General features: G+C 40.3%; 1 protein-coding gene and 3 pseudogenes across 1 annotated transcript, besides 9 other annotated features; all 4 read left to right on the top strand.

Annotated features, from left to right (window-relative positions):
• Positions 1 to 12,197: part of a sequence feature (sequence corresponds to BAC RPCI93-25N24) that runs on past both edges of the window.
• On the top strand, positions 2,041 to 4,068 carry Tb927.2.1170 (retrotransposon hot spot (RHS) protein, putative; the record flags this gene model as incomplete). The annotated part of the gene is made up of 1 exon (XM_946402.1): positions 2,041 to 4,068. One exon carries the CDS (start codon positions 2,041 to 2,043, stop codon positions 4,066 to 4,068), a length of 2,028 nt encoding a protein of 675 aa, XP_951495.1.
• Positions 4,964 to 5,010: a microsatellite.
• Positions 5,000 to 5,990, top strand: Tb927.2.1160 (annotated as a pseudogene).
• Positions 6,100 to 6,329: a mobile genetic element.
• Positions 6,330 to 6,570: a mobile genetic element.
• Positions 6,571 to 8,002, top strand: Tb927.2.1150 (annotated as a pseudogene).
• Positions 8,332 to 8,351: a microsatellite.
• Positions 8,802 to 8,824: a microsatellite.
• Positions 9,321 to 9,344: a sequence feature (AT_rich).
• Tb927.2.1140 lies at positions 10,992 to 12,013 on the top strand (annotated as a pseudogene).
• Positions 11,101 to 11,135: a microsatellite.
• Positions 12,019 to 12,197: part of a mobile genetic element that runs on past the window's edge.

The raw sequence follows: 12,197 nt of genomic DNA, 5'->3' as shown, positions 1-12,197 counted from the left end.
TTATGGTTAAAATGTTTATAGCTGAATGCTGCATTACATTGCTATCAAAATATTATGAATTGGAATAAAGTGGGAAAAGAAAGCTTATATGTAAGTGAAATTATATCAAGTGTTGTATTTCTACTACTCGTCAACTTGATATAATTTTGCATTTACTCCTCCCACCCCCAAAAAAAAAACACAAGGAGGCGAATAAATATGTTTGATGCATCCAAATGCAACCAATTGTGAAGGTGCGAGTCTCTGTTTATTATTTTTTTTTTACTGTTTTGTATTCTTTGAACTGTGACTCTTTATTTCAAGACTCCGGTGTTACGCTGCTGAACAATCCAAGAAAATAGAAGCAATATCTTTGGAGGATGTTATTAGTAATTAATTAATTAGTTTGACTATGAGATAAAATAAAAGGAAACACAACCACTGCTTCTTGAGGAACACAATTATGTCGTGAAGCTTCTGATGTTGTGATGATATATAACACATTTATGGTTATTATATATTTGTATATTCCACAAGATATGTTATGATGTTGAAGAAAAAAACAAGGAAGGACTTTTGAGGGGGTTTTGTATGTTCTGCTGAATAAAATGAATGGGAATGAAAATATTAGTAGATTAACATAACATAGAAGGAGTTTAGAGATATTATGATATGTAATGCTTAAAGTGTCTTACTTACACTTTTTTTTTGGAAATAGTTACAGTAACAAAAAGAAATTTACAATATTTATAAGGAATGGAAATAAGCGGGTGAAACATTAGCGGGAAGGGAGGAGAAAAAGAAAATTATTATTTCTCTAATGGATATTTCCATGAATGTATATTCATTTACCAAATTTCTTTCCATTCTTTTTGCCTCTCATATGTTTTCCATATATTTCAAATATTTTCTTATATTTGATATATTTCCTTATACTTCATATATTCCCTATGTTTCTGGTTCCTTATATATTCCATATATTCCATATTTTCAGATAGAGAGAAAACATTGTAAAGCATTTGTCCATGTGGCATAAATTTTCAATACTTCTTTTTCACCATTATTACACTCAACACACTCCTCAAAAGAGGCCTAATATTTAATTATTATTCCCACAAATATATTTGTTCCCTTCCGTGAGCCTTTCGTTTCTTTTGAGTTTCACCAAGGCGCAAAAGCAGACGCATGGCAAGGTGCTCCAATACCAAAGCAAAACAAATATCTTTCATGCCTTCACATATATATATTTCTTAGATTCATGGCTCCATGGTTGCAAGAAAAAAAAACACAGGATCACTTAAATAAAGAATAAAGAAAGTGAGCAGCATTTGTTCGTCAGGTGAGAGAGGTTCCTCTTTGATGTATAAGATTTTATTTTCATTGGTTTTACTTTTTACGGCGATTATTATTGTTTTGATATCTCGTACTCTCATTTGCACACTGTGTACTGATTCGGAGCGTGAGAGTTGGCATTAGAAATAGTTTTTCCACATTAGGAAGTTATGACAAAATGTCATTCCGAGTGACGGCTCATGTGAGATTATGCGCAAGTTCTGATAGTTGTTTGTACTATTTCTTAATGTGAAGCGCCTTCATCATGCACATGAGTAACTTTAATCGAGTATTCTACGTTTTACATAGCTTATGAGTAAAGCTATTGTTTCCCATTTTTCATGGCAATGCCACATTTATTTATTTTTTTGCTTTTCAATACATAAATATATCTAAGTATATTATTTTTTCTGGAATGATGGTGTGCAGTAGCTGAGAATTGTTGTTTGAGTTTTCCTCCAAACAGAAATGTTTATTCATACTGTCATACCTTATTTGTGCTTAAGTTGCCGTGACACCCCAACACATGATAAGATTTGTATTGAATCCTAATTTCAATAAATAGTTTCCATCTGCCATATTAATTCCTAATATTCATTTTTGTATATTTGATTTGGTTTAGAAGCGTATCCATTTTAAATTCTCTCATCTTAATTCTTTTTTAATTTATGTTACAAAGAAAGGAAATAACACAACACACTCAATTAAGATTATTATTCAGAGAGTGAAATGAATCAGAACGGCGGTAGTGTAGGAGATACTCGGAATGTTTTAAATGGATGGTTGAATGGTGCGTACTGCCCAATGAAGAGACAAGCCGGCCGACAAAACGAGAACCCATCAGAAACCGGAGAGGGCAAGTCTCTCGAAGAGAAATTATACGATTCCACCTATAATGCGAAATGGAGTTATATTATTATCGACGATGGAACTCAACCATTGGGAATGAGGATGGTTGATGGAATGCCCAATGAGGGTTTGATGTGGAAGGATGAGGAAGTTAATGTCGTGCCTGAAATTGAGGAAACTCTTGAACAGAAGCCGGAACGCACTAAAGGAGTGGAGCTGTTGGTTCTTACGTCTGAAATGGGTTGGCCATATACAGACTTTGCCCGGGGAAGTAACAGTGACATATTCATTCGCAGAGAAGAGCTCCGTGTATGGAATTTTGTAAGGAGTGGAATTGAATTATGGCGTGCCCAGCGTGTTATACCGGGATGTCCTTATTTACCACGATCATACGTTGCCATTGGTAATCCTGGGATTGGTAAATCTCAGAATTTGGGTTCTTTTATCCTCTACAAGTTATTGCATTATGATGCGGAAGAGTTACCTGTTGTTGCGTACTTCCGTGGTGTAGCCGCATATATATTTGAGAAATCAGGTGGTGGTGGCGTTGGCAGAGTTAGGGAGTACAGTAAAGAAGCGGCTATAACGTTTATGAAGGTTATATCATCTAATACACGTGGTTATGTTATTTATGACTTTGTCAAAAAAGGCGAGCAGCCACCGGCAGATGTGGCTCCAAAATGGGGAAGCATTTTGATCAGTTCACCTAATTTGAGAAATTTTGACAGCTGGCAAAAGCAACGTAAAGGCGCGTTTATTGTTGTTAACTGCTGGGAAATGAGTGAAATGCGGGCTTTCTTCTCACGTATGGGACCCAAGCTTTTTCCTCAAGCCACGCATGTTGAGTTGAGGGAAAAGTGGAACATGTATGAGAACCGTGTGGAGCGTGTCGGACCTTCACTTCGTTATGTGTTTGACGAAGTAATGTATGGACAGGAGCTTACTGCAGTGGACGGGGAATTGGGGAGTATCGTAGCAGGTAACAAGTACGGAATATATACTAAGGTACTGGACAACTGTGGGGAATGGAGGGACAATGATGCATCACATAAGCTCGTGAAGATCGTTCGTATCAAAGCTCGAGAAGGAAACTCCTTTGACACGTATGTCTGCGTGGCGCATTCTGAATCTATAAAGAAAAGAATTTTGAATGTAGTGTTTTCCGGCATTGCTGAGGAGTGGGCACTGACAACTGGTATGATGCGGAATGCATCTGCCATCGGGCTTTATTTTGAGGAGAATGCAATTAAATATTTGTGTTCCCCCAGAGTGTTAACTTGCTTCGTAAATCTAATAACGAAACTTCCAGCAAATGAAAGGGCCAGACGCATGAGGACACGCAAAAGCATTTTGCAACACGTAAGGGATGGCCTCCTCAAAGTCCGTCGACCAAAAACAGTGCCAGGTGACATCAACTGGGCTGAGTCGGAGGGGGCTCCGGTGGAATTATATGTGCCATGCGTTCCCAACTACCCCGTAGCGGATGCATTCTTTATTGTTGATGACGAGCAGGCTGCACAGGCTTCAGGAACCACAGGAAAGAAAACTATTGTGTTGTTGCAGTTTACTGTTGCCAGCAGACATGACACAAAAACCGACGAATTCATTCATTTGCTACAATCCCTCTTGCCAAGTGCGGAGGGGGGTGGTCACCAGAATGAGGCTACCGTTGAGCAGTTGAAGGAAATTACTGAGATGTTTCACTGGGAAATCATTTACGTTCAGCACTTCGAATCCACAGCGATGAGGTCTGAGCAGAAGTGTGAAATTACACAGGGTAAGGCAAAGCACCGCAGTCACCAGTTTGTGGAGGGATTCTGGAAGAACAATGTGCAGCAGTACCATGTGCAGTATGAGGATAACATAGTTATCAAAATGCTTGCGGTGGCTGCTGCGGGCCGAAGGTAATTGGCGAACCTCGGGCAAGCCAACAATGAAGTAAGCACTGTGAAGAACGAATGAAAGGGCAAGAGGAGGCGTCACATTTTGTGTTGGAGTAATGAAGTTCACTCATCGTATATCCTAGACAGGCTTCTGGCAGCATAACGAACTTACAGTTGCGTTGGTGTAATCCTTTCACAACTGTTTACATCCACTCTGCGATTCACCGCACGACGGAAGGCGTACGAAATCCGTGGTATCGATTGTATTTTGCGTGTGTTGTCACAATGAAATGGATAGTAACAATGGTATTACATACATCCATTAATGGCAATGTGGCAGCTTGTTGCGTCGTGTCTTATCATTTACATTTTTTTTATTCCTTGAATCGTTACGATTATCAAATCATTTTGTGAAACACTAATTAAACACTGATATACAAGAGGATTGTGAGCACTGTTGTTGTATGGGTGTTAGCATTCTCATCTAGAAGGTTTCCTGTAAGTTCCCATTAAAATCCTTATGTGTTGTGATGGCTTTCTTTATTTTCCCCCTTTCCTTCTGCCGTCCGCTGTGTTATTTTGTGACAGGCAGAATATTGATTCCCGCGTAGGGGTGCGATTGAGTAGGGATCCTCAGAGGCAAATGTGCGGAACCGTTTCGAGTTCTTAGCGCATTGCATGCAATTGTGATTCACGCTGTCTTGTTTAGGTTAGTATGGAGGGGTCATAAGTCTTGTGATCTTCCACTGTGTTTGTTGGGGAATGTTGTGTCTTTACTGGCAGGGAAGGGGCACAACTCCTTATTAGTAGTAAGTAGGTTCTGCTTTATGGCTCTGAGCTGTCTTTTTGAGGGTGTTTGCTTTTGTGATTATCTTCCTAGAATGAGTGACTCACTGTGGTGTCCTTTTCTACAGTGTAAACTGTCTCTGTCTCTGTTTCTGATTCTATTTTTGTTTATGCTTTTATCGCAAGCTTGTGAGGAATCAGGGGGCAAGCTTTCAGAAGTGTGGAATTCAATAAGGCGTTTCCATAGTAATAGGTTGCATGCGCCATTGTATTTTTCGAAGAGACTGCGTGAGGAGGAAGAGGGCCAACTTGATCAATTAACAGTTCTATTGAAAATGTGCTGCTGGAAGATTATGCGAGTTTGGGTGAAATGAAACTGCATGACTTTTTGAATCAGTTTTCCTCAAACACGTATAACACAGAGAATGTGTCCATGGATGTGTTTGTTAATAATCTCAGAAGATATATTAATGTTGATGCCGAGATTCTTGAGGATATACAGGATACTGACGAGTTTCAATTACCGAGGGCAGTTATTTACCCTCCTAGTAATAGAATTGAAGACATGCAGCACTGGGAAGAGAGGGCAACAGCGCAAATAAGGGAACTTGTTGCCTCACTGCAGCGGCGAAGTTGGACAGTGCACTGCGCATTTCCAAAGAAGCAAGGAAAAGCAAGCTGACCAAACAGCTGCTGGTGCTGTAAACCTTGAAGGAGTATATGATTCTATATATAATGCGACGTGGGGTTATGTAGAGTCGGGTCACAATGATTTACCTCTTGGCATGAAGGTGGTGGGTAATAGTGACGGCGAGCCCGAGTTGTGGACAGAAGAGGAGGTGAATGTCAGTCACACGCCTTATGACTTGTGCGACCCACTGCCTCGTCACGGTAATTTAGAGATTGCTGTGCTCACCTCGCAGAAGAGTTGGCCATATAACTCTTTCAGCATTCCGGAACATGCAATTCAAGAGGATGCGGAGGAACCAGGAGACTACGTGTTTGACCGGGATGTGTACATTCGTCGAGAGGTAATGAGAGTGTGGTATCTTGTGAAGCACAGGCTGGATTTGTGGCTGGAGTCAGGGCTGATCGAAAAACAGATTCCTTGCGTCCTCGTCGGCAGTGCAGGTATTGGGAAATCAGTTGGTGCTGGCTATTATATTCGGCTTACGCTGGTTTAGTGGTTAAGTAGATTGGTCGTCGCAGATAGTACCGGAATCGATCCCCGCGGCCAGCGAGTATTTAGCTTACACTAAGAATGAATCTGCCTTAACGTGGTGCCAGGGTCCAGTACCCCGTATCATCAGGGGAAGCCAAGAGCCAGCAGCGTTCCTTTCATGGGGAACACTGCTGTGCTCCGGCTACGGCATCATACAGCACAGGGATCAGCAGCGTCTTGCTGGGACACCGTTTTTCATTTGTCGGTCCCTGGGCACGTGCCAGCGTGCCATCAGCAGTATCATCCGCACTAAGATGCTGCTGTCCGGTGATGTGGAACTCCAAAAAAAGGATTTCTAATTGACATCTTTGGGAGAGCCCAGGGTGGGAGGCTTCTCGCCCCATCTGCTGTATTCCGTTCAACTGCGGAGCTACAACAAAAATTATAGAGGGTGTGTTAGGATGAATAAAAAAGGGAGACTCTGTCACAGTCGCCAGACCGATAGCATCTAAGGGCTCTGCGGTAATGGCTGATGGCCGCGCCAGTGGGGAGAAACTCTCACGAAGGCACGAAGAAAATTTCTGCTCCAAGGGTTGCTGCATTACGATTAGGAGCTGTTGCGGAATATCGCTTATTTTGTGAAGGGCGAGGCATATATTTTCTTCAGGGCGACAAACGATCATCCGGGAAGGGTTGTATTCTATGAAGAGGAAGTAGATGGATTGGATGCTGTGAAGGCCTTCGTTGATGAAAAGCTTCTTGGTTACATTATATACGACTTTTCGAAAGAGAGAGATGAACCCATACCGACAAAATTGCCGGGAGCGTGGCCCGTAATTGTGTTGACATCTCCAGATCCAAATAACTACAGAGAGTGGAAGGAACCACGGGGTTACGAGTTCCTTTGCATCAATTGCTATGAAAAGGTGGAACTGAAGGCTGCGGTTTCGTGGAGGCGGCTGTCAAAGTTGGAGGCAAGTAAAATCACCGAAACTCACATCATAAACCTTGAGAACGAATGGGGGAAAATATTAGGATGGATTAAGAAGGTGGGCCCACTGCCCCGCCACGTACTGGAAGGTGACAAACCCTATTGTGACCATGTTAGAGAAATAAATGGGGCACTGGAGGAAATCAGTAGAGGCGATGCTGAACACTACATGAAGGTGCTGAATGGTCGAGTTGAATGGCGCGAGGACGGGACTACATACAGGTTGGCTAAGTTGGTCCGGGTTGTAACTGAGAATGAGAAGAATGCAGAAACAGAGCTGTTTCCGTTTATATTGAGCAGAAATTGAGAGTGTGGGCGGACACAGCATGTATGCGAGACAATTACCTTCGGAAGGTTTTTCGTGGGAAAGAAGAGCAGGCCAATGATGAATTTGAAAATGTGGGCATATATGCCTTCACGATGGGAAATGTTGTGCAGACGATTGTGACGCACCTGCGGTATCTCCCTCGCGTTGGAGAAGAAATGGATTCAAATGTATCCGCTCTGGCAAGTGGTAATGCCGTGGGACGTGTTCCAACTTCACTTCGTCAGTTTAACCCCGAAACGACAGGCCAAGACATTGAGGTTGGGTGCCTTTACCGACCTGTACAGGGAAATTTCCCCGTTGTGAACGCCTTTTTCTTTGTAACTGAGCCAGCTGTTGATAGAGAAGGAAGAGCGATCACCGCAACAACAATTGTTCTGCTCCAGCCGACAGTGGCACCAACGCATCACACGACACGAACGAAGGTAGATAAGTTTATCAAGGCAATGAAACAATTGTTTCGTGAATGGGATAAGCTCGCAAGAAACTTGAAATGGGAGCTAATTTACATACAGTACAGTGACAGCAAGCCAATCGATGTGAGGCAGAAGTGCGAACCAGTTGGGGGCAGAGGCGATTATACTACAGAGTTGTGGAATAAAATCAACCAGTTTCAAGTGAAGATGGAAGGGAATATTGTTAAGGAGATCACCCAGGATGAACCAAACGCTATTGCTGGTGGCCCCGCTGACTGATGCAACATCTTTGCATGTTATGTTATGTTGCAACGAATTGAGGAGTCAGAAATAATTATAAAGGGAAAACTTTTAATATCACCTCTCCTATCACTGACTAGAGAGTGGTATTCTCTAAAAGGGGGCAAGTGGGTTTGTAGGCTTTATAAGTGTGCTTTTGTGCGTGTAGTACATATTACTTCTTATTTGATTGACTACACGAATGATCGATACATTTGAAGGCTTTTTGATTAGCATTACGAAGTTGACGAACACTCCCTATACCTCTGTGTAGGGAATATTTATATTTTGTTATTTATTAAGTTTCCCTACTGTGAAGGTACGTGATGATTTTATTTTATTTTATTTTCTAGGATCCTCACGGTTCGTCATTGTTTCCGTTAGCATTCTCATCGTTATCATTGTTTATTTATGCATCCTCACGTATAAAGTGAAGGTTTATGAAAAACGTCTTTTCAACCGTCATAGCGTTTTTTTTTCTTTTAATCGGGCCTCTCGGAGGGTGTGTTCTTAGGAGGTGGGTAAATCATGCGATCCACCTCAAGTAACTGAGAGGTGAAAATCATATGTGCCATACGCTTTTCGTGGCTTCCTGTTCTTGATTTCCTGCTGAGGAGTTGGGTTTATTAATGCATTTGTACCTTTATTTCTTTTTTGTTTTTTTTTACACAAAAAGTAAGTTGATGATGCTGGTGAAAAGCCATAGAGGAATATCCAAAGAGGCATTCATGGTGCCCATTACGTGTGCGCCCCACAATTTTCCGTGATTCAATTTCCGTTTCACAGCAACATTTAAAAATGTTTGTTTGTTTGTTTATTTGTGGAAAATAGTTTCGTAATGATGTATTTGGCAAATTAAAAACTTTATGAATGATTAGTGCACACACTGCTGCACAAGAAACTGAATGCAGAAGGAAATGAAATTATTTTTATTGTGTGAACGATATTGAGGAATCTCATATGTGGAACACTTCCAGTATGAGGGAATAAGAAAATATGTAAAAATGCAAAATGACTTACAGTTGTATTGTAAAGAATAATGAATGATACTCATGAGTTACATTAACACAAGAAATAAAATAAGGCAGACACTTCTGATAGTAAATTGCAACATGCGTAGTGACACTTTACCAATATGGCTTCATATACCTCATGTAGTTTATGCATATATTTCAAAAATGGAAACCCGTTGCTATCATTTTCAGATACTCAATATTTATGCGGGATCATTTCCTATTGGCAGCAGCGAGTTTATTTCTGCAGCTATGAAGTTTGGGTGAATGACTTGCACTCATCTGTCAGTAAATGAATTCGGATGTTATTTATATTTTTATTTTTTATTGCATGCAGCAGTCGCTTTGTGTTATGGATTCTCGAGCATGTCAAAGTTATCATCAGTAACTTCCTTCATGCATATAAAAGTGTAATCAGACATTGGAAATGTAATTGATGGTAGCAAACAACCATTCAACACCTATTTTTGAAAATGTTATATGAGTTACACTTCCTTTAAGTTGTACTGCATGCAATACCCATCATAACATATGTATGGAATTATGTGAATTATTATTTGAAACCATTTGGAAACTTAATGGAGAAGGAAGGGAATGTTGATAGAATAATATTATTGATGTTTTGAATTATTTTATCTTCCATAACTATTGTGTTTAGACAATTTATTTCTACTATGATTCGCTGTTACATATCCACATACAGGTGTATAATGTAATTATATCCTTTCCTTTCTATAATGTGTAATTGTTTTTATTTGTAACATACCAACTATTGAATATTTATAAGGAAAGTGCGAGACGTGTTTCATTTTATTATCTGTCAGTTCATACATCCTCTTTTACATTTATTATATATTTTTTCAAGGTGTTTCAATGTGTTGTTTTATTATTCCAGTAGCTTCGTGTATATGAGCAATAGGAAACTTACAATGATGATACAATAGGTGTGAACACGTACTGAAAGGGAATTGTCTCATTACATATTTAATTTGTGTAAATGAAAGGAGGGAAAATAAAAGATATGTTATGATAATCTTTTACGGTTTCCTCAATTAATTGTATTAATTTCATTCCAATTATTTACAGTATGTTGTGCAATCACCATCATGGAAGATGTGTGAATGGATTCAACAACGATGGCACATAAGATTCATGTGAATATGTGGGGATGAATTAGCTGATGACAGTTGTGAACAGTGAGTAGACAAGTAATTCAATTTTATTTTAACTGAAGGTGAAATGATGTTTTTGTTTATAATCAAAGTAAACGGAAATACCTTTTGGTTATCTGATGCAAAATAGAGTATCAGTTTCTTTTTTACCTGTCCTACAGACATTATTTAATATTCTCCTTTGGAAGTAAGTGAATACACGGGGGAGGGGATAAGTGATTTATATTTTCAATGAGTTTATTCAATGCAAGTGAATGTTACGTATTGACAGAAGTGAGGAAACTCCAGTGGAACAGTTGTGTAGTGCGTATTCATGTGTGTGTATATCCCTATGTGTTGTGCCGATACTCTATTTCTTCGTTTCATTAATATCCATAAATTTTATTGTTTATTGTTTTACTTGATTTTAATTGATAGAATTTGACTCTCTTTAAATATTGATTATATATACGAAGTGTTTACGCAGGTATATGAGGCAGTAATATTTTTTGTTTCCATATTATATATGGTTTAGAAAGAAATGATACAGGAAGTTAATTATATTTAGCACATGATAATGAAGCAAGGGAAATATTTATTTACAGCTGCTATATTTTGAAATTGTTCCCCTCAATACCAAATACATTATGATATCATATTATACAAACTATAGTGAATAAACATTAACGCGCTTTATTACATTTGATATTATGTTACACTGTTCACACACTATTGTTTCCTTATATATTATTTTACTTCAGTTATTTATAATTTCAGAGAAAAAAGGAAAGGAAAGGAAGTTAAGTTAATAATATTAAGAGAGTTATGTCAAGAGCAAATAGTCCCGCAGCTCCACAAGGAAATAATGCAAACCAACAAGTGGCAGGTAATATTGAAGGGCCCATGAGGAGGCCACGGGATGAAAATGTACCGCCTGCTCCTCCTGCTGCTGCTGCTGCTGCTGCTGCTCAGCCTCCACAGATACGGCAGAGAAATGAGGGGGGGCCCAACTGGACAATGGATAGTAAGGTGAGGGATGTGCTGCTGGAAGATTATGCGGGTTTGCGTAAAATGACAGTGAACGACTTTATTCAGAAGTTCGTTGGCGGGACTTTTGCGGTGGCTGAAGCAGAAAATGTTAGGATGCCCATTTTTGTTCAGAGCCCGGAGGATTATATTTTGGATGCAAGGCTTCAAGGAATTATACGGGGGCTTGATGAGTTTCAATTACTGAGGGCAGTTATTTATCTGCCTCGTAATGGGATTAGCACCCTCAGTCAGTGGGAGGAGAAGGGAAGAGGGGAAATAAGGGAATTTGTTGGTCCCGTGGCAGCGACAAAGTTGGACAGGGCACTGCGCATTGCCAAAGAAGTGGGGGAACGAGCTGCCCAAACAGCTGGTGGTGCTGTCGAACTGAGAGGAGTGTATGAATCCATATATAATGCGAAATGGAGTTATGTGATGTCGGGTTATCATACAGAGCCACTTGGAATGAAAGTATTCAATGGAAGGCCACGGCGCATATGGACCGAAGCGGAGGTGGATGTAACTCCTCTTCCTGCGAATGTTGATGCAGAGATTGAGGAGAGACCCAATGGTTTGGAGATTTTTGTTCTCACTTCGGAGGAAGGTTGGCCATACAACAGGTTTGCATTGGATTACACTACGGGGCACAAAGCAGCATTTCAGCATGTATATATCCGTCGTGAAATTATGCGCGTGTGGTATAAAATCCAAAAGGATCTGAAAACATGGTGGCTGAATGACGCAGTGGTGGATTCACCGATACATATTGTTATTGGTACACCTGGTATTGGTAAATCATACGGTGTTGGATCATTTTTGCTTCATTCCCTGGCGATGCCGGCCACCTCAACGTGGTGCCAGGGTCCAGTACCCCGTATCATCGGGGGAAGCCAAGAGCCAGCAGCGTTCCTTTCATGGGGAACACTGCTGTGCTCCGGCTACGGCATCATACAGCACAGGGATCAGCAGCGTCTTGCTGGGACACCGTTTTTCATTTGTCGGTCC

This window comes from Trypanosoma brucei, chromosome 2, assembly GCF_000002445.2.
Source record: "Trypanosoma brucei brucei TREU927 chromosome 2, complete sequence".
In the NCBI taxonomy this organism is placed as follows: Eukaryota; Euglenozoa; class Kinetoplastea; order Trypanosomatida; family Trypanosomatidae; genus Trypanosoma; species Trypanosoma brucei.
Note: the sequence above shows the minus strand (reverse complement) of the source record. Positions and strands in the feature narration are given on the sequence as shown.